Source organism: Trachypithecus francoisi, unplaced genomic scaffold, assembly GCF_009764315.1.
Source record: "Trachypithecus francoisi isolate TF-2019V2 unplaced genomic scaffold, Tfra_2.0 Lachesis_group5, whole genome shotgun sequence".
NCBI classification, from domain to species: Eukaryota; Metazoa; Chordata; class Mammalia; order Primates; family Cercopithecidae; genus Trachypithecus; species Trachypithecus francoisi.
Window position 1 is genome coordinate 147,451,360 of NW_022681470.1, and position 21,868 is coordinate 147,473,227.

Sequence of the window (21,868 nt, forward strand, 5' to 3'; positions counted from 1 at the left end):
CCTCAAGGAAAAGGTGACTGGCGAGTATAGACAAGTCCCAGGCGATGCATGGGACTCTGCCCGTTTTTTTCTAGTGAGCCTCCGACGCTGTAGCACCAGTGGACTCTTCGTCATGTGATGCGTCCGGGCTCCGCCCCGGCAGCAGCACGTCATATAGGCGCGCCGGGTGCCTCGTGCGCATGCGCGGCAGGCCTCTGGGGACGAGGCGGAGACAGATCCTGTCTACAAAGTGATCGACTTCGGCCGCACGCAGTGGCACCCCACTCCCCGGGCGAAGTCGGCCGCCTTCCCGCAGAGTCGTAACCACGGGTGGCTTCTGTAGGTAACGGCAGCTCCAGGCCTGCGCGTGAGCAGAGGGCCCCCCGCACGACCTGGAAAGGCCCGGGCGCGCGCGGTCTTGTGGGAGTTGTAGTCTTCCGTCCCCGCCCACGTAGACTCCGTTTCCCGTGGTGTCCCGGGCGGCCCACTTCCGGCGCAGCTACGGGTCGGCGCACGCGGCCTCGGTCCGGTTGACTTTGCGGAGCCATGGAGGGCGGCTTCGGCTCCGATTTCGGGGGCTCCAGCAGCGGAAAGCTGGACCCAGGGCTCATAATGGAGCAGGTGAAGGTGCAGATCGCCGTGGCCAACGCGCAGGAGCTGCTGCAGGTGCGGGGCTGGCCGGGGACGGGCGCTGGGGGCGACAGGGCCACCTCTGGGGGCGGACGTCGCAGCTGAAGCCTCGCGTGTCTCCACAGAGGATGACGGACAAGTGTTTCCGGAAGTGTATCGGGAAACCTGGGGGCTCCCTGGACAACTCTGAGCAGGTGAGACCCGCGGAGGTTCGGGGAAAGGGTCGCGAGGATCTAGATTCGAGGGGGGAGGTGTCTGCGCGTGCGCAGACTAAAGAGGCGGCGCGGCGGAGAGGCTACCGCACGCGTGCACTCAGCAGCCCGGGCGGCCTGGATCCGGGGTGTGGGAGGTCCCCGGGGGCGCGAGGTCCCGAGCTGAGCCGTGCTCCCCTCCGGTCCCGCAGAAGTGCATCGCCATGTGCATGGACCGCTACATGGACGCCTGGAACACCGTGTCCCGCGCCTACAACTCGCGGCTGCAGCGGGAACGAGCCAACATGTGACTGGCGAGCCCGCGGGCCGCCCCGCCGGGTTCATTTCCATAAACGTGGTCTGAGAGGCGGGGCCCGCATGTGCGTACTGCCTGCTCGAGGCTTAGCGGGGTGGCACCGGTGCTGGGACAGACGGGACTGTGTCCTCGCCACCCCCCCTCCACCTTGCCCCCTGCCAGCCAGTGCAGCTTGGATCTCGGGGGTGGGGGGGGCCTGTGCCTTCCCAAAGTGCTGGCAGCCCAGTGGCACCTCCTTCAGGCCTTTGGGGTCTTCCCCTAGTGGGCCCAGGTCAGCCTCATATTTTCTGGGCGGAGAACTCTTGTCTAGACTTTGGAGGTGGGGCTGGTCAGACCCCACCGGAGCTGTCACCTCCTGCGGACGGGCAAATAAATTGGTGGAGGGTGGAGAGAAACCTCTTTATTTCCCTCCTAAGGGATCTCTGGGGAGAGTTGACGCGTGTCCCTGGAACCCCAGTTCGGAGGGTCTCAGCCTCTCCTGGCTTGGGAGTCCATCTTTCCCCTTAAGTGCCACCGGGCTGCTGAGTCACGAGGAATGTGTTGCCGCCACCCTTGCCCCAAAGGCTAAGGGGGACAGCCCTCCCCTTGTCGAGGCTTGCTTTGACCCCTCTGCCTTCCACCCGCGTCCTGTCGGAGCGCCAGGCAGGTGGTCCTCGCAGTGACACTGAGGTACTGAGCCAGTGAGCCAGGGTGGAGGAGCTGTGTTTATTGGAACAAAGAGTGCTACCAAAATGCATCCCCATGACCCACAGCCTCCCCACACGCACCCCCACTCCCGTCCTTGGGTAGGGTACAGTGAGGTGGGGTGTTGGGTGGCCTGCTGCTCCTGCTGCTCCTGCTGCTTTCGCCTAGAGTCCCGGCCTGGGCGATCACGTGGCGGTCACTCCTGGATGTGCTGTCCTATCCAGCCTCTCACAGCTGCCACTCGGGTATAGACACCTGGGAAGTGGGGCCGGCCGCAGCCATAGCCCCAGCTGGTGACCCCAGTTAGCACCCATCGTCCAGAGGGCTCCCTGCAGGCCAGGGGTCCCCCAGCGTCACCCTGTTGGGGAGATAAATGGGGGTTCAGAGTCCGGTACCTCCCCTACAGCAGCCCTTGGGTCATTGGCCCCTGTACGGGTGACCGTAGTGAGTGGCTTCCCTTGGAAGCTGCACTTTCACTGTCTGGAAAATGGGCTCAATGCAAAGGTGGCAGACATTTATGGACACCCGCCACGTGGTCCCGGAGTGGAATGGGGCCTCCCGCTGCAGCCTCTGCCTGCTCTGCCGTTGAGGCCCAGGGGTGGGTTGCAGTGGGTACCCAATAAACGGTTGTGGAGTGGAAATTTCTCCAGAGCCAAAAAGGCCCCCTGCTTGATCCTCTGGAGAAGTCTGCACCGGAGGATGGCGCCCGGATGGTGGGCTTCGTGGCAGCGGGAACCCTCCCTCCCCGGCGGCTGGGCGGGACCTGGGCCCCTGGTCGCCCCGGCCGGCGGGGGCTCACCGAGCAGCTGTCCACGCCGCCCTGCGGGAAGCCGGCACACAGCATGCGGCTGCTGATCTGCACCGGGTAGAAGCGGCGGCAAGTCTGCTCGCTGAGGAGGCGCACGGCCGCCTTCTGCAGCTGCCGCGCCATGGAGCCTGCAGACGAGCGAGATGGGGCTGGTGGGGACCCCGTCCGACTGCTGCCCTGCACCCCGCACCACCCCGGCCCCGGGCGCGCCTACCTCCTTCGCGCACCGAGCCCCAGCCGGTGATGACGCAGCGCGCACCGTCTGGCGGTCGCGGCAGGGGCTCGGGCAGGCAGATGGGGCGCACCAGGCGGCTGCGGCGCACCGGCCCCACCAGCTCCAGCAGCGCCACGTCGTAGTCCAGCGTGTAGAGATTGTAGAACGGGTGCTTGTAGATGCGCGCCACGCGCTCCAGCTGCCCCTCCGCGCCGCTCAGGAACGGCGTGCCTAGGAAGGCCGCCCACTGCTTGGGGTCCCCGTAGCTGGAGGGCGCGCGAGAACAGGCGTCGGCCAGAGCCCCCGCGCCCCCGGCCCCCGCCCCTGCGGTGTCCCACAGGGGCCGACCACGGTTCTTGGCCACTTGGTCTCTGGCTGCCAGTCTGGGAATGGGCTCAATGTCTCCCACCAGGCACCGACGCAGCACCAAGAACTGCAGTCATCACCACCTAATACTAGCGCTCTGAAAAGATTGGTGGCCATGAGGGTCCGCCCCCCCGCCCTTCTGACCTCGAGCCCCGCAGGGCCTGGAGCTGGATGTCCCCTCTGGAATACCGTAGCCCTCGCCTGCCAGGGCTTGGGCCCTGGGGAGGACAGCTTTCTACTGGGTGGTCTTTGGGGGAGCTGGAGCTAAGTGCCAGGGGCGAGGGCTGGGGAAATAAGTGACCCCAATGTCCCCGTGGACTTGGCCTGGAGCTGGGAGGGGCTGCAGCCCCCGGGTTTGGTGGGGACCGCGGGGTAGGACAACCCAGGGTGGTCAGGCTGAGGGGTGGGTGGGCAGCGGAGGACTGCAGGGAGTGGGGATGGGGGGTTGGGAGGAGCAGCCTGGGGCAGTGGGACCCCGGGGTCGGGGAGGGCACTCCGGCAAAGGAGGGGGTCACGGTGCGTTTTCAGGCAACAGTTCGGTTCCGAGTGAGCTACAGACACGTGCAGGGGCATTTGGAGCGTTTGGGACTCACACGTCGAAGCAGTGCGCCGCCGACAGCAGCCACCTCTCTGCCACCAGCACCGCCCCGCAGCGGTGTTCCCGGCGCCGCAGCCACAGGCTCACCTGCCAAGGCCACTCCCCACGGCCCGCTGCGCTGCCGCCCACAATCCTGCTGAGCGCTGCCGGCGCCAGGCCGCAGTCTGCGGGGGGAGCCAGGCGCATGGGCAGGTGGACCAGGGCGCCTCCTCCACGAAGCCCCCCAGGGCGCCGCCCCTCCGTGAATCCCCCTGGGAGCCCCGGATGCGAGGGCGGACCTGCCCCAGGAAAACTCGGCAGGAAAGGACACCGGGCCTGCTGCTTGGTCTTTGGGCTTTTCTCAAATAACATTGGAAATGCATTTGTCTCCTGTGACTTCAGCTTTGGGACCATACCTTCTCCCCTGCCCGGGGCCAGGCCGAAAGCCCCTCTCATGGCAGCCTCCCACATCTCCGTCCTCCAGGAGTTCCCTCCCACCCCAAGGCCTTTGCACACACCAGGGCCCTGACCCAGAGGCCCCAGCCCTGCCTTGGCACTCTGCCTGGATCCCTGATGGCCTCCGAGCCCTCCCCAGACGGTGCCAAGTGCAAAGGCCTTCCTCAGAACACAGCTGTAGAAAGAATACATGGGGTGGTTGCCGGGGGCTTCAGGGACCCCGTTACCACCCATGGAGGGGACCCGTACCCACCTGCTGTCTCCAGAGGGCCGTTTTCCATTTTCCTCCTCAGGGGCAAGCCCCCCTCCCCGCCCTCTGTCACCACCCAGCTGGCTTCCCTGGGTGCCCCCTTCCCCCTGTGCCACCCGCAGCAGATACCAAGGTCGGCAAGGGGAAGTGCCAGTTCCGAACCAGCCGGGCACCATCTGGCCCTGACCCAAGACTAGGTGGCCTTGGAGAATGTGACGGCAGCCGCAGCCCCTGTCCTTGGGAACGCCAACTGCCTCCACACACAACCCGCCTGTGTTTCAAGGCGCGGCTTCTCCACCGCTTTTGGGCCCAAGGTTAAGAGCTCCCAGGCCGTAGCTATCGAAAAAGGAAACATCAGCTCAGACTGAGAAAGTGACAGCCCCCAGGCTGCGGGGACAGACCCACATGAGGGCAGCTGCCAGGTTCACAAGAAACACTCAGCCAAGAACATGGCACAGCTGTGAACCATCAAAGCCCTGCTTTCATTTTAATAGAGACGGGCTGTGTCACCCAGGCTGGAGTATAATGGCGCGATCTCAGCTCACGGCACCTCTGCTTCCTCAGCTCAAATAATTCTCCTGTCTCAGCCTCCCCAGTAGCTGGAACCACAGGCGTGCACCATCACACCTGGTCTTTTATTATTATTATTGAGATGGAAGTCTCGCTCTGTCACCCAGGTTGGGGTGCAATGTCACCATCTCGGCTTATTGCAACCTCTGCCTCCTGGGTTCAAGCGATTCTCCTGCCTCAGCCTCCCGAGTAGCTGGGATTACAGGCGCCCGCCACCACGCCCAGCTAATTTTTTTTTTTTTTTTTTTTTGGTAGAGATGGGATTTCACTACGCTGGCCAGGCTGATCTGGAACTCCTGACCTCAGGCGATCCACCCACCTTGGCCTCCCAAAGTACTGGGATTACAGTGAGCTGCTGCGCCAGGCCAGAGAGGATGTTATGTTTTGTTTGGCAGCCCGAGCCGATTAACATGGTACCCTCCACTCCCTGGGGTCCCTCCGCCTCTCCCAGTACCTGGTAGCTGGGAGTGTGTGGTGGCCTCCAGGACATCTGGAAATGGCATCTGTCCCCTAGCAGTGGTGCTCATGGCAGATAAGGCTGAGTTGGCAGGTTGGCCCGTCACCCTGCTGGCGGCCCCAGGGGTGGGTCTGCTGGGTGTGGCCCCCGGGACTGTGAGGCTAGCTGTCGTCCTGGAGGGATGGCTGGTGGTGGCCAGCGTCCTTGTGGTCAAGGGCGGAGACACGGGAAGGGGCTGGGAGGACATGATCTCCAGGATCCAGCCCTTTAGCCTGGTGATGCGTGTGTAGACGCCCGGCTTCTTAACCTGAGCGCAGCCAATACCCCAGCTCACGATCCCTGCCAGATAAAACACGCCGGGGGCCTCCTCGCAGGCCAGGGGGCCCCCAGAGTCACCCTAGAAAGGAAGGAAAGAGCACTGGTTGGTCCTCCAGGGACCCTCTCTTCCCGGCACTGCCATACCCTCCTGCGTTCCCACAGTGGGTGGGCCCCATCGAGGGCAGGGGGGCAGAGGGCACAGCGCGGGCCTGGAGACCTGGCTGCAGCGCCATGCCTGGCTGTGTGACCTGGAGTGAGTCACTTCCCCTCTCTGAGTTTCCATCATTCTTGCGTTTGGGGGCAGTAAAACAATGCAGAAAAACTCTAAAAATAATAATAATAACAGCCACGAATAGTCCTACCACCTAGCAGTAGCCCCTGATCATTAGCTGCCAGGCTTATTTCCTTTTTTTTTTGAGACAGAGTCATGCTCTCTTGCCCAGGCTGCAGTGCAGTGGCGCGATCTTGGCTCACTGCAACCTCCACCTCCTGAGTTCAAGCAATTCTCCTGCCTCAGCCTCCCGAGTTAGTTGAAACTACAGGCACCTGCCACCACGCCCAGCCAATTTTTGTATTTTTAGTAGAGACAGGGTTTCACCATCTTGGCCAGGCTGGTCTCCAACTCCTGACCTCAGATTATTTGCCTGCCTTGGCCTCCCAAAGTGCTGGAATTACAGATGTGAGCCACCTGGCCTGGCCTCAACATTCTTTTCAATATAAAAAGCTATTATGAGGCCGGGCACGGTGGCTCAAGCCTGTAATCCCAGCACTTTGGGAGGCCGAGACGGGTGGATCACGAGGTCAGGAGATCGAGACCATCCTGGCTAACACGGTGAAACCCCATCTCTACTAAAAATACAAAAAACTAGCCGGGCGAGGTGGCGGGCGCCTGTAGTCCCAGCTACTCCGGAGGCTGAGGCAGGAGAATGGCGTAAAACCCGGGAGGCGGAGCTTGCAGTGAGCTGAGATCCGGCCACTGCACTCCAGCCCGGGCGAAAAAGCAAGACTCTGTCTCAAAAAAAAAAAAAAAAGCTATTATGAATTGCCTATTGATATAGAGAGTATTTTTAAATAGAGTATGATTATATAGAGAGTATGATTAAAAAATAGAATACAGGCCGGGCGCGGTGGCTCAAGCCTGTAATCCCAGCACTTTGGGAGGCCGAGACGGGCGGATCACGAGGTCAGGAGATCGAGACCATCCTGGCTAACACAGTGAAACCCCGTCTCTACTAAAAAATATGAAAAATTAGCCGGGCGCGGTGGCGGGCGCCTGTAGTCCCAGCTACTCGGGAGGCTGAGGCAGGAGAATGGCATAAACCCGGGAGGTGGAGCTTGCAGTGAGCTGAGATCCGGCCACTACACTCCAGCCTGGGAGACAGAGTGAGACTCCGTCTCACAAAAAAAAAAAAAAAAATACAATATAATGAATACATAGGAAGAAAAGACTATGCAAGACACTGATCTCACAACACTCCTAGAAGGCATTGTTATGTTTCTCACTTTACGTATGAGGATCAGAGGCCCAGAGTGGTTGAGGCACTTGCCTGGGGTCACACAGCAACTGAAGCAGGATTTGAACTCAGGGGTCTTGTTTGAGAACTTGGGCTGGGTAGGTTTCCATCAGGTTATTTACCACCTTTCTTTTAACTACTGCCTACGAATGGGCATTTACACTGTCCTTGGTATTTTGTATTGACTAGTAATAGTGGCATCTAACCTTGAGAGTTACTTTTGAAATCTGATGCTTTTTTTTTTTTTTTTTTAGGCGAAGTCTCGCTCTGTTGCCCAGGCTGGAGTGCAGTGGCATGATCTCGGCTCACTGTGACCTCCGCCTCCTGGGCTCAAGCAATACTGTCTGCCTCAGCCTCCCGAGCAGCTGGAATTACAGGCACCCACCACCTTTCCTGGCTAATTTTTGTATTTTTTTAGTAGAGATGGAGTTTCGCCATGTTGGCCAGGCCAGTCCTGAACTGCCTACCCTCAGGTCATCTGTCTACTTCTGCCTCCCAAAGTGCTGGGATTACAGGCAGGAGCCACTGCACCTGCCTGTCTGTTTTTTGAGATAGGGTGTTGCTGTGTCACCCAGGATGGAGGGCAGTGGTGTGATCACGGTTTGCTGCAGCCTAGAACACCTGGGCTCAAGAGATCCTCCCACTTCAGCTGCCCAAGGAGCTGGGACCACAGGCACCTGCCACTCTTGTCTGACAATTTTTTTTTATTTTTGTAGAGACGGGGTCTCACTATGTCACCCAGACTGGTTTTGCAGTCCTGGCCTCAACTGATCCTACCTCAGCCTCCTGAAGCACTGGAATTACAGGCATGAGCCACTGCACCGAGCCTAAAAATTAACCTCTGTCTTTGCACGGTTGAGCCCTTCAGAAATCTGAGCATGGGCCGGGCGCGGTGGCTCAAGCCTGTAATCCCAGCACTTTGGGAGGCCGAGACGGGTGGATCACGAGGTCAGGAGATCGAGACCATCCTGGCTAACACGGTGAAACCCCGTCTCTACTAAAAAATACAAAAAACTAGCCGGGCGAGGTGGCGGGCGCCTGCAGTCCCAGCTACTCGGGAGGCTGAGGCAGGAGAATGGCGTAAACCCGGGAGGCGGAGCTTGCAGTGAGCTGAGATCCGGCCACTGCACTCCAGCCTGGGCGACAGAGCAAGACTCCGTCTCAAAAAAAAAAAAAAAAAAAAAAAAAAGAAATCTGAGCATGGTGGCTATGGCTGGGCGCAATGGCTCAGTCCTGCAATCCTAGCAGTTTGGGAGGCCGAGGCAGGCGGATCACCTGAGGTCAGGAGTTCAAGACCAGCCTGGCCAACATGGTGAAACCCCGTCTCTGCTAAAAATACAAAAATTAGCCGGGTGTGGAGGCACATGCCTGTAGTCCCAGCTACTCGGGAGGCTGAGGCAGGAGAATCACTTGAACCCAGGAGGCAGAGGTTGCAGTGAGCCAAGATCATGCCACTATACTCCAGCCTGGGCAACAGAGCAAGACTCCATCTCAAAAAATAAAAAAAAAGAAATCTAGGCTGGGTACGGTGGCTCATGCCTGTCATCCCAGCACTTTGGGAGGCCCAGGCAGTCGGATCATGAGGTCAGGAGATCGAGACCATCCTGGCCAACATGGTGCAACCCCATTTCTACTAAAAATACAAAAATATGGTGACACATGCCTGTAATCCCAGCTACTCGGGAGGCTGAGGCAGGAGAATCGCTTGAACCCGGGAGGCGGAGGTTGCAGTAAGCCAAGATCGTGCCACTGCACTCCAGCCTGGGTGACAGAGCAAGACTCCGTCAGAGAGAGAGAAAGAGAGAGAAGGAAAGGGAGAGAAGGAAAGGGAGGGAAGGAAAGGGAGGGAAGGAAAGGAAGGGAAGACATCTAGGTCTGCACACACAGAACTGCCAGGTGAACTGGTGTGGGCATTTCATCTAAATACTGCCCGGTTTCCCCCTTTGAATGCTTACCTGGCAGGAGTCAACTTTGCCTTCCAGGAAGCCGGCACAGATCATGCGGTCTGTGAGGGAGAAGTTGTAGAGCGCGCTACAGGTCTTCTGGTCTATGATGCCCACGGACGCCTTCTGCAGGAGCTCGGGCTTGGTGGCTACCAGGGAAAGAGCCCAGAAAGGCCACTTGCAGAGTGATCCTCAGAGCAGCTCCAGTTCGGGTCCGCTAACAGTGCCGACATGCAGCATCCCCACCCCACAGACGAAGAAACCAGGGCTCAGAGTTGCAGGTATCACACAAAGCCACAGAGTGAGAAGGAGGTGGGCCTCGGATTCCTCACTCAGAGCGCAAAAGTCTCCCCCCGTCCCCATGGGGCTGCCGCCCTAGCACCTGGGTAATGTGCAGGAGGCCATTCTGAGGTCAAGGGAAGCATTAACTGTTGGGGTGGGAAGTTTTTTTTTTTTTTTTTTTGAGACGGAGTTTCACTCTTTTTGCCCAGGCTGGAGTGCAATGGCGTGATCTCAGCTCACCGCAACCTCTGCCTCCTGGGTTCAAGTGATTCTCCTGCTCAGCCTCCCGAGTAGCTGGGATTACAGGCGTGCGCCACCACACCGGGCTAATTTTTGTATTTTTAGTAGAGATGGGCTTTCACCATGTTCGGCAGGCTGGTCTCGAACTCCTGGCCTCAAGTGATCCGCCCATCTCGGCCTCCCAAAATGCTGGCATTATAGGCGTGAGCCACCGCACCCAGCCAGTTTTTGTATTTTTTTTAGTAGAGACGGGGTTTTGCCCTGTTGGCCAGGCTGGTCTTAAACTTCTGACTGCAAGAGATCCACTGGCTGAAGCCTCCCCAAGTGCTGGGATTACAGGTGTGAGCCACCGCATGTGGCTGCCAGCAAACGTTTTCTATAAATTGCCCGAGAATTTAAATATGTTCAGCTTTAGGGCCGGGCGCGGTGGCTCACGCCTGTAATCCCAGCACTTTGGGAGGCCAAGACGGGCAGATGACGAGGTCAGGAGATCGAGACCATCCTGGCTAACACGGTGAAACCCTGTCTCTACTAAAAAGTACAAAAAACTATCCGGGCGAGGTGGCGGGCGCCTGTAGTCCCAGCTACTCGGGAGGCTGAGGCAGGAGAATGGCGTGAACCCAGGAGGAGGAGCTTGCAGTGAGCTGAGATCCGGCCACTGCATTCCACCCCGGGAGACAGAGCGAGACTCCATCTCGAAAATAAATAAATAAATATGTTCGACTTTAAAGGCCAGTCTCTGTCACAAGTATTTAACTCTGCTGCTATTGCAGGATGTGAGAACGTGGCCCTTGTTCCAATAAAACTTTATTTATACAAACAGGCAACGGCCAGATTTTGCCCCCAGATGGAATGGGGAGGTGAGTGGTATGTGGGCAGTGGGACTAAAGACAAAGGGATCAGCCACAGAGGTCCCTGTGCCATGGAATTGGTTTAAGGTCCAGGCAAGAGATGCCCATCCTGGTCCTCCCCAGGCCAGGCCCTGGAGAATAAATCCACCATTCCCCTCGATCGGGGCAGGACTCACCATTTCCTTCCTGCATATTTCCCCATCCGGAGATCATGCACTTCCGGCCCACGGGGAACTTGTGGATGGCCAGGGGCAGGCAGACAGGCTGGATGTATTTGTTGAAGGCCAGGGGTCTGGCCAGCTCCAGGACAGCCAGGTCGAAGTCCAGGATGCCAGGATTGTAGAGGGGGTGTAGCACCACCTGTCGCAGCCCGATCTTTACTGGGCTCCCGCCCAGGCCCAGGAGGGATGCAGTGCCCAGGTGGGCCCGAACCTGCTCCACCTTCGTGCTGTGGAGACAGGGCCCTCAGACGTGCCCGCCCTCCAGCACATGCCCGCCTTCTTGGGGGACGGACAGGGCTGATGCACTCCCCCGGAAAGCCACACAGGGCGGTCTGGGCCCCAGGACCATTCCTCTGACCCTCGGCTCCAGGGAGGAGGACCAGGGGAAGAGGGGCTGCCAGGCTCCTCCTGAAAAGGATCCCGAGTTGGGGGACCTTGGGCAAGTCAGGGGACCCTCAGGCTTCATTTTCTACACCTGTGCCAAAGCCCTCCCAACCCCCTACAGCTTTGTGAGTCTCTCTCTTTTTTTGTTGAGACAGGGTCTTGCCCTGCTGCCCCAGATGGAGTGCAGTGGTACCATCAGGCTCACTGCAGCCTCGAACACCTGGGCTCAAGCAATTCTCCTGCCTCACCCTCCTGAGTAGCTGGGACCACGGATGTGGGCCACCGTGCCTGGGAATCTCCAAGATAAATGCTGCCTGGGTAGCAAGCAGTGGGGAAGGAACCCTCTTCCCCTCCCCTGGTTAGGCCCTGTTTGTCCTCAGAAGCCTGGGCACCGGCTCCCTCCTGTCTCTCAGCTGCCCTCAGGAGAGGAAGGGCTGCTCCCCGGGGTGGAGCGAGGGGTGGGGGGGCACCATGAGGCAGCCCCAGCAGGATGGTTTCTGACAGGGAGGGGCTGGTGAGGAGGGGAAACCAGGCAGCCTTCCTGGAGGAGGCGGGGCTTACTGGTTGAAGCAGTGGGCGGCAGACAGCAGCCAGCGGTCCCCCACCACAGTCGCTCCACAGAAGTGCCGGGACCCTTCCTTCAGGCTGACCTGCCAGGGCACCTCCCCGGAGGCAGCTCCGAACCCGCCCACGACCCGGGTGGGCTTCTCCATTGCAGGCCTGGCCCCACATTCTGGAAGGGGGACACAGGACCAGGTCTGGGGATCTTGGCCTGCTCGGATGGGAGCATGGGGCTGGGCAGGGTCCCAGGACACCAACTGCAGCCAGGCCCTAAAGGGGCCGCAATCCCACCCATTCCACAGAGGAAGCCGTGGAGGCTTCGAGGTGTCCATAGTTTGCCCAAGGTCTTGCAGCAAGTTCGTGGCCTAGCCTGGGGGACGGAAGTTAAGAAAACAGTAGCAGCCCAGTCAGCCTGAGAACCCCCCGCAACAGACCCTGCCACAGGCCCGCAGCCCACAAAGCCGGGTTTACGGGCTCCTTGCAAAGACAGGGCTGCACTCCAGGAGACCATGGGGCAGCTCAGAAAAGGAAGGGGTACGATTGCTATGGGGTTTCGGAACAGAGTATGCGGTGTGGGTGAACTGAAATGAAGCATGGGCGGGCGCGGTGGCTCACACCTGTAATCCCAGCACTTTGGGAGGCCAAGGCAGGCAGATCACCTGAGGTCAGGAGTTCGAGACCAGCCTGGCCACATGGCAAAACCCCGACTCTACTAAAAGTACAAAAATTAGCCGAGCATAGTGATGCACGCCTGTAATCCCAGCTATTCAGGGGGCTGAGGCAGGAGAATCACTTGAACCGGGAGGTGGAAGTTGCAGTGAGCCGAGATCGCACCACTGCACTCCAGCTTGGGTGACAAGAGTGAAACTCTGTCTCAGAAAAAAATATATGTGTGTGTGTGGTGTGTGTGTGTGTGTGTGTGTGTGTGTATGAAAGCAACTAACAGGTTTTGGAAACAGATACAGTCCTACAAGTTTTTTTTCTTTTTTCTTTTTTTTTTTTTTTGAGATGGAGTTGTGCTCTTATCACCCGGGCTGGAGTGCAGTGGCGCCATGTTGGCTCACTGCAACCGCAGCTTCCTGGCTTCAAGCGATTCTCCTGCCTCAGCCTCCTGAGTAGTTGGGATTACAGGTGTCCTCCACCACGCCCAGCTAATTTTTAGTAGAGACTAAAAATTAGTAGGGTTTCGTCATGTTGGCCAGGCTGGTCTTGAACTCCTGACCTCAAGTGATCCTCCCGCCTCAGTCTCCCAAAGTGCTGCAATGACAGGCATGAGCCACCGCGCCCAGCCAATCCTACAAGTTGTCTGGGTACAAGCTATTTGAAAATACAATAGGAAGTACTCCAGACTGGGCGCGGTGGCTCACGCCTGTCATCCCAGCACTTTGGGAGGCTGAGGTGGGCGGATCATGAAGTCAGGACTTCGAGGCCAGCCTGACCAACATGCAGAAACCCCATCTCTACTAAAAATACAAAAATTAGCTGGGTGTGGTGTTGCATGCCTATAATCCCAGCTACTCGGGAGACTGAGGCAGGAGAATCGCTTGAACCCGGGAGGTGGAGCTTGCAATGAGCCAAGATCATGCCACTGCACTCCAGCCTGGGTGACAGAGTGAGACGCTCTCTCAAAAAAAAAAAAAAGTATTCCATTGATAGATCGCCATAGTTTGCAAGACATGGGCAAGACCTATGGACAGAAAGATACCATGAGGGTACACGCAACAGAAGATGGGAATAAATGGATACACGTGACCTTTCCTTGAACAGGAAGACCCAAAATTATGAAAATACTATGATGATATCAATTCTCCCTAAATCAAGATAGGCGCGTACATCGTCTTCTACCTTTCTGCCCCGAAAATACCTTGTAGCTTAGGAACGGTGATCCAGTCAAGAGGCACAGTGCTGGAGGCCTGCGTGGATTTGGTGGGGGTGTTGACCCCAGGGCTCTCAGGACTAGTGGGCCAGGCTGTGCTGGGGGCGGCAGGGGCAGGAGCCACCGTGGGGGCCAGAGGCATGCTGGCTCTGGTGGTGGCCTCCAGGATCCAGTCACGTAGCTTGGTGACTCGGGCATAGACCCCCGGACGCCGAGCTTCTGCACAGCCAATTCCCCAGCTCACGATGCCGGCCAGAAAGAACCGGCCAGGGGGCTCCTCGCAGACCAGGGGTCCTCCTGAGTCGCCCTAGGAAACCAAACACACCCTCAGGATGGGTCAGCAGCAGCCAGTCCAAATGCCAGGGCTGCGAGGCCCAAGAAGGAGCTCTGAGCTGGGACTGCCAGGACCTCTCTCCACCCGAGCTCACACAGCACTTGTGGGCTGATCATTCACATCTCAGAACCTGTTTTCCTCTTATGTGGAGGAAGGAAAAAAAAACCACCACCACCACCCAAAACAGTTGGACTATAGGATCTCCAAGATGTCTTTCAGTCCTACATCTGGAACATGACCCAAATAAGTAACATCCCCTCCTCTTCTTAACCCAGTAGATCTTTGATAATGTCACCACTTGCTTAGGCTGACAGTATGACTGCCATGCGGGTGCCTCCAGATATCTCACTGGTAGCTGCAGCATTGCTTCCAATGAAACATTGCTTCATCTGCTCTCACTCATCCGGCCTCACCATTTTTTACCTTCCCATATCCAGCTCACCCTGACTTTTACATTCTGTGTGTGTTTTTTTTTGGTTTTGTTTCTGAGACAGAAGTTTTGCTCTGTTGCCCAGGCTGGAATGCAGTGGCACGATCTCAGCTCACGGCAATCTCCGCCTCGCAGGTTCAAGTGATTCTCCTGCCTCAGCCTCCTAAGTAGCTGGGATTACAGGCACGTGCCACCACGCCCGGGTAATTTTTTGTATTTTTAGTAGAGACGGGGTTTCACCATGTTGGCCAGGATGGTCTTGAACTCCTGACCTCAAGTGATCTGCCCACCTCGGCCTCCCAAAGTGCTGGGATTACAGGTGAGCCACCAGGCCCGGCCAACTCTTACATTTTTAAAGACGAGCCCTCACTTATTAGTTCCTAGCATTTTCTCCAGCTTCTGGTTTCAATATGGCCATCTAAGCATGTGTAGCAGTCTCTCCCTATCTTTTCCTCACCCACCAGCCCTTAGAAACAAGGGCAGAGGTATACACAAAAAAGACAGGAATCCACAACCATGCTAAAAAATTAGGCAGGGGAGATCCTGGTGGTGGACTGAAGCCATGAAGCGTCCGTCACGAGAGGCCGAAAGAGGGAAGCGGCAGCCCAGCCCGTGTGCGGAAGCTGCAGACAACAGAGAAAGCTTTCTCAAGAGGACCTGGGTTGGTTGGGGTAGAAAAGGGATTTGGGCAGCCACAAAGGATCAATGAGACCAGGAGGTCTTTGGTCCCTTGAAAGGGGACAGAGAATCCAAGAACACAAGGTGTTAATGTCCCCCACCAAGAGAAAGTGAATAGCAAATGTGAGATCACATCAAGAATTGAGTGACATTTTTAAATTTTCCATTTCTTTTTTTTTAAGATGGAGTCTCACTCTGTCACTCAGGCTGGAGTGCAGTGCTGTGATCTTGGCTCACTGCAGCCTCCACCTCCCAGGCTCAAATAATCCTCCCACCTCAGCCTCTCAAGTAGCTGGGACTACAAGCATGCACCACCAAACCTGGCTAATTTTTGTTTTTGTTTTTGTAGAGACAGAGTTTTGCTATGTTGCCCTGACTGGTTTCAAACTCTTAGCCTCAAGAGACCTGGGTGCCTCAACCTCCCAAAGTACTGGGATTACAGGTGTGAGCCACTGCACTCGGCCTTTCATTCTTTTTTTTTTTTTTTTTTTTTTTTTTTTTTTTTTTTTTTTTTTTTTTTTTTTTTTTGAGACGGAGTCTCGCTCTGTCACCCAGGCTGGAGTGCAGTGCCGGATCTCAGCTCACTGCAAGCTCCGCCTCCCGGGTTTATGCCATTCTCTCGCCTCAGCCTCCCGAGTAGCTGGGACTACAAGCATGCACCACCAAACCTGGCTAATTTTTGTTTTTGTTTTTGTAGAGACAGAGTTTTGCTATGTTGCCCTGACTGGTTTCAAACTCTTAGCCTCAAGAGACCTGGGTGCCTCAACCTCCCAAAGTACTGGGATTACAGGTGTGAGCACTGCACTCGGCCTTTCTTCTTTTTTTTTTTTTTTTTTTTTTTTTTTTTTTTTTTTTTTTTTTTTGAGACGGAGTCTCGCTCTGTCACCCAGGCTGGAGTGCAGTGCCGGATCTCAGCTCACTGCAAGCTCCGCCTCCCGGGTTATGCCATTCTCTCGCCTCAGCCTCCCGAGTAGCTGGGACTACAGGCACCCGCCACATCGCCCGGCTAATTTTTGTATTTTTTAGTAGAGACGGGGTTTCACCGTGTTAGCCAGGATGGTCTCGATCTCCTGACCTCGTGATCCACCCATCTCGGCTCCCAAAGTGCTGGGATTACAGGCTTGAGCCACCGCGCCCGGCCGGCCTTTCATTCTTAAGCACCATTTGAGGGATTCCAATCTCCATGAAATAAAGACACTCAGTTACAACAGAATAACTTATGTTTGCCTGAAATACAGTTAATCACAAACATAGAATATAGAAGAACCATAATTGGGATTAAATTACGATCCTCAGAGAAAAAGAAGAAATGGTGTCCATGAAACAAGAACAGAACACCGCAAAACAAGACCAAGTGGCTGAAAGAAGAAAGAACAATGAGATACATTGAAAACAAAAATTGTAATTGTCGGCTGGGCGTGGTGGCTCACACCTCTAATCCCAGCACTTTAGGAGGATGAGGTGGGCGGATCACCTGAAGCCAGGATTTTGAGACCAGTCTGGCCAACATGGCGAAACCCTGTCTTTACTAAAAATACAAAAATTAGCCAGGTGTGGTGGTGGGCACCTGTGATCCCAGCTATTTGGGAGGCTGAGGCATGAGAATCGCTTGAACCTGGCAAGTGGAGGTTGCAGTGAGCCAAGATGGTGCCACTGCATTCCAGCCTGGGTGACAGAGCAAGACACTGTCTTAATTAATTAAAAATACAAAAATTAGCTAGGTGTGGTGGCGCACACCTATAATCACAGCTACTCTGGAGGCTGAGGCAGGAGACTCGCTTGAACCTGGGAGGCAGAAGTTGCAGTGAGCTGAGATCATGCCACTGCACTACAGCCTGGGTGACAGAGCAAGACTCCATCTAAAAAAAGAAAAAAAGAGAAGGTTCCAGGTAAACAGCAGAGGCAGCTTTGAGTGGCCCGATTTTCTTTTCTTTCTTTTTTTTTTTTTTGAGACAGAGTCTCGCTTTGTCGCCCAGGCTGAAGTGCAATGTTGCGATCTCAGCTCACTGCAACCTCCAGCTCCCAGTTCAAATGATTCTCCTGCCTCAGCCTCCCGAGTAGGTGGGATTACAGGCACCCGCCACCATGCCCAGCTAATTTTTGTATTTTTAGTAGAGACGGGGTTTCACCATGTTGCCCAGGCTGATCTCAAACTCCTGACCTCAAGTGATCTGCCCGCCTCGGCCTCCCATAGTGCTGGGATTACAGGCATGAGCCACAGCACCCAGCCCTGGAAACTTCTTGAGTTGAGCCTGCAGGTCGCTCTTGGCCCAGCTGACTACCCAGGGGCAAGAGTCCATGGGGTTCCCATAGACCAACCTTTCCCATACATTTGGAGAGAATCTGATGCCCAGGGTATATGCTGGCATCATTCATACAAGAGGTGTTTCTTGGGTGGCACGTGGTATCAGGCCTGGTGCTGGTAATAGCATCTGTGTCCCCATACAAGTCCCGGTCTAGAGGGCAGCCGGGGGGATTTACACAGGGACCCCATCGTAGCCAGGGAGATTACACAGGGACCCCAGCCTCTGTGGCACACACCTGGGGCCTACTGGGAGGGAGCAGGGAGCCATGGAGGGTAGAGGAGGAAGTGCAGTCAGGTTAGAGCTTATGGAAGATCCTCTAAGCAGCACCTGCCTCTCTCAGTCCCAACTATAAAATTCCTCAAGAACGACATCCAGATATCTGTGAATTGCTCAGCATTTGAACACACTATTTCTGTGTTTTTCTGGGGTCTGGGGCGTCAGAGGCTCACCTGGCAGGAGTCCACCTTCCCGTCCAGGTAGCCAGCGCACAACATCCTGTCAGTGAGTGAGTGGCCGTACAGGCTGGCACACAGTGCCTGGTCCAGCAGTTCCACAGTGGCTTTCTGTAGCACCTCTGGCTTGACCACTGGCCCGATGGGGAGAGAAAAGCAGGGTGAGAGTGCCGGAGCCCTGGCAGCCACTTTGAGCTGGGAGGCTGAAGGACATCTCCTCTCCTAGCCTCCCTCAGGTTCCCCAGCTGCAAGCGTGGCCGCCTACAACACCTGGCTCTGAAACTGCAAAAGGTAAACACCCCACCTGGTAACACTCTCTGCCTGGACAAGGAAGAGGCATCACACTTAACACCCCCAGCCCGAGATCCTCATCGCCCCTCCACAAGCTCCACCCTCAGCATTCCCCATCTCAGGGATCTCAGACCCCTCCTTCCAGATCCACAGTCTTCAAATTCCAAGTTGGCCTCAAGTCAGCCCCCAGAAATACCCAGAATCAGCCCCTGTCTCATGCCTATCCTTGCCCAGGTCATTACAGCTGTTCCTCACTCATCTGTCTCACTCTGGTCCCACCCAACTGAAATCCATTCCTAACCCAGCAGCCAGCACCACTCTTGCTAAACATTAAATCAGGTCACATCAACTCCAGCCCCGGGCACTGCCTTGCTGTCCTCCCACCCCAAGACCTTTGCACATGCTGTTCCTGCTGCCCGAAATGCTTGTCCCTGCAGAATCTGCCTGACTTCCTCCTTCATCCTCTCTCCAGGAGGTATCTCTTGACCTCCCTATTTAAAGCTGCAGCCCCCACCCCCACCTTATTTTTCTTCACTGGATCCACTTCCCTCTGTCAGTCATCTTGTGAGTGACTGACCACCCCGAAACTACACCACACAATGCAGTAGCCACTGGCCACGTGTGGCTATTTAGATGTGCATTTCAGTACATTAAGATCAAATTTTTTGGCTAGGTGAGGTGGCTCACACCTATAATCCCAGCACTTTGGGAAGACGAGGTGAGAGGATCATGAGGTCAGGAGATTGAGACTAGCCTGGCCAACATGGTGAAATCTCGTCTCTACTAAAAATACAAAAAAAAAAAAAAAGTTGCTGAGTGTGGTGGCGCATGTCTATGGTCCCAGCTACACAGGAGGCTGAGGCAGGAGAATCGCTTGAACCCGGAGGTGGAGGCTGCAGTAAGCAGAGTTCGTACCACTACACTCCAGCCTGGGCAACAAGAGCGAAACTCCATCTCAAAAAAAAAAATCGCAGTAGCATCGATGATGGGTTATAAATATATCTTAGCAAGCAGTGGAATTCGTGAATACAGAATCAGAGAATAATGCAGACCCACCGTGTTTTTCTGATTATTATTATTTTTTGAGACAGAGTCTCCCACTGTCACCCAGGCTGGAGTCCAGTGGCGCAATCTTGGCTCACTGCAACCTCTGCCTCCCGGGTTCAGGCAGTTCTCAGCCTCCTGAGTAGCTGGAATTACAGGTGCTCACCACCATGCCTGGCTTTTTTTTTTTTTTTTTTTTTTTCCCCGAGACGGAGTCTTGCTCTGTCGCCCAGGCTGGAGTGCAGTGGCGCCATCTCGGCTCACTGCAAGCTCCGCCTCCTGGGTTCACGCCATTCTTCTGCCTCCGTCTCCTGTGTAGCTGGGACTACAGGCGCCCGCCACCGCACCCGGCTAATTTTTTGTAGTTTTAGTAGAGACGCGGTTTCACCGTGTTAGCCAGGATGGTCTTGATCTCCTGACCTTGTGATCCGCCCATCTCGGCCTCCAGAAGTGCTGGGATTATAGGCGTGAGCCACCGCGCCCAGCCCAAGGCTAATTTTTGTTGTTGTTGTTGTTGTATTTTTTAGTAGAGATGGGGTTTCACTATGTTGGCCAGGATGGTCTCGATCTCCTGACCTCGTGATCCGCCCGCCTCAGCCTCCAAAAGTGCTGGGATTACAGGTGTGAGCCACCACACCCGGCCCTTTTCTGCGTTATTTGCCCACCCGCCTGCCTGAGTTCACTTGCAGGCCGAGGAAGATGCGTACGGAAATCCTCCTTGAGGTAGCCCCAGCCTGAGATCAGGCACTTCTTGCTGGGTGGGAAGATGTGTGTGGCAGCCGGGAGGCACACAGGCTGGATGTGCCGGCCGAAAGGCAGAGGGTTGGTCAGCTCCAGCACTGCCACGTCGAAGTCGGCCGTGTCTGCATTGTACAGGGGGTGCCTGACGATCTGGGCCACCCGGGCCCGCACGGTGCTGGCCTCCGAACCACTGAGGTAGGTTGTACCCACGTAGGCCACCCACTCCGTCGGGTCTTGGAATCTGCAGGAGCAAACCCCAGGTCAGAGGCCACCGAGAGAACCGACAGGGGAGGCAGATGGGACACTCACCTTGAGTGCAAAATTTAAGGGGCATCCCCCCTAAATTAATATTTACTTGTTTTTTTGTTTGGTTTTTTTTTTTTGAGACAGAGTCTCACTCTGTCGCCCAGCCTGGAGTGCAGTGGCCAGATCTCAGCTCACTGCAAGCTCCGCCTCCCAGGTTTACGCCATTCTCCTGCCTCAGCCTCTCGAGCAGCTCGGACTACAGATGCCCGCCACCTCGCCCGGCTAGTTTTTTTTTTTTGGTATTTTTAGTAGAGACGGGGTTTCACCGTGTTAGCCAGGATGGTCTCGATCTCCTGACCTCGTGATCCGCCCGTCTCGGCCTCCCAAAGTGCCAGGATTACAGGCTTGAGCCACTGTGCCCAGCCTAAATTAATATTTATTAATAGTATTTATAAAAATTAGGCCGGGCACGGTGGCTCATGCCTGTAATCCCACACTTTTGGAGGCTGAGGCAGGAGGAGCACTTGAGCCCAGGAGTTCAAGACGAGCCTGGGCAACACAGCAAAATGCAGTCTTTAAAAAAAAAAAAACAAAAACAAAACAGGCCAGGCGCAGTGACTCACTCCTGTAATCCCAGCACTTTGGGAGGCTGAGGCAGGCGGATCATGAAGTCAGGAGTTCAAGACTAGCCTGGCCAAGACAGTGAAACCTCATCTCTATTAAAAATACAAAAATTAGCCAGCCGTGGTGGCGGGCACATGTAATCCCAGCTACTCAGGAGGCTGAGGCAGAGAATTGCTTGAACCCAGGAGGTGGAGGTTGCAGTGAGCCAATATTGTGCCACTGTACTCTAGCCTGGGCGACAGAGTGAGAGTCTGTCTCAGGGATAAAATATGTATATATATTAGCTGGGTGTGGTGGTGTGCACCTGTGGTTCCAGCTACTCAGGAGGCTGAGGTAGGAGGATTGCTTGAGCCTGGGAGGTTGAGGCTGTAGCGAGCTATCACTGCACCACTGCACTCCAGCCTGGGCAACAGGCAACCTGACTCAAAAAAAAAAAAATTAATAATAATAATAATAGAAAAGAAAAAATCACAGGTGCAGAAGAATGCATGATGCATGACGTATCAACATTTTTTTTTTTTTTTTTTGAGATGGAGTCTCACTCTGTCTCCCAGACTGGAGTGCAGTGGTGTAATCTCAGCTCACTGCAACCTCCGCCTCCCAGGTTCAAGTGATTCTCGTGCCTCAGCCTCCCAAGTAACTGGGATGACAGGTTTGCGCCCCCTACGCCTGGCTAATTTTTTTGTGTGTTTTTAGTAGAGGCGGGGTTTCACCATGTTGGCCAGGCTGGTCTCGAACTCCTGACCTCAGGTGATCCCCCTGCCTCAGTCTCCCAAAGTGCTGGGATTATAGGTGCGCCCAGCCTGACTCTACCATTTCACATTCCCACCAATGGTGCACAAGGGTTGCAATTATCTCCACATCCTCCACTTGCTGTTCTTTTGAGAGTAGCCATCCCAGTGGGTGTGAAGCAGCATCTCCTTGTGGTACTGACTTGCATTCCTCAGCGACTAATGACATTTTGTTGATGTTTTGCTCATTGTGACTTTTTTTTTTTTTTTTTTTTTTTTGAGACGGAGTCTCGCTCTGTCACC

The 21,868-nt window shown here is 55.7% G+C and overlaps 2 protein-coding genes across 2 annotated transcripts in view; one reads left to right on the plus strand and one right to left on the minus strand.

The window, feature by feature from the left end:
• The first annotated feature begins 157 nt into the window (after positions 1–157).
• On the plus strand, positions 158–2,461 carry TIMM13 (translocase of inner mitochondrial membrane 13). The gene is made up of 3 exons (XM_033199868.1): positions 158–645; positions 735–803; positions 1,013–2,461. The coding sequence occupies exons 1-3, from the start codon at positions 526–528 to the stop codon at positions 1,109–1,111; spliced, it is 288 nt and encodes a 95-aa protein (XP_033055759.1). The 5' UTR covers positions 158–525; the 3' UTR covers positions 1,112–2,461.
• The window catches only part of TMPRSS9 (transmembrane serine protease 9), a 63,306-nt gene continuing 43,317 nt past the window's right edge, over positions 1,880–21,868 (minus strand). Inside the window, exons 9-19 of the mRNA XM_033199866.1 lie at positions 19,931–20,205; positions 17,886–18,022; positions 13,677–13,995; positions 11,813–11,984; positions 10,823–11,094; positions 9,286–9,422; positions 5,496–5,895; positions 3,782–3,950; positions 2,823–3,088; positions 2,600–2,736; positions 1,880–2,158 (exon numbers count right to left, since the gene is read on the minus strand). Coding sequence (XP_033055757.1) covers positions 1,997–2,158; positions 2,600–2,736; positions 2,823–3,088; positions 3,782–3,950; positions 5,496–5,895; positions 9,286–9,422; positions 10,823–11,094; positions 11,813–11,984; positions 13,677–13,995; positions 17,886–18,022; positions 19,931–20,205 — 2,446 coding nt within the window. The 3' untranslated portion in view covers positions 1,880–1,996. The remainder of the gene's footprint in view (positions 2,159–2,599; positions 2,737–2,822; positions 3,089–3,781; positions 3,951–5,495; positions 5,896–9,285; positions 9,423–10,822; positions 11,095–11,812; positions 11,985–13,676; positions 13,996–17,885; positions 18,023–19,930; positions 20,206–21,868) is intronic.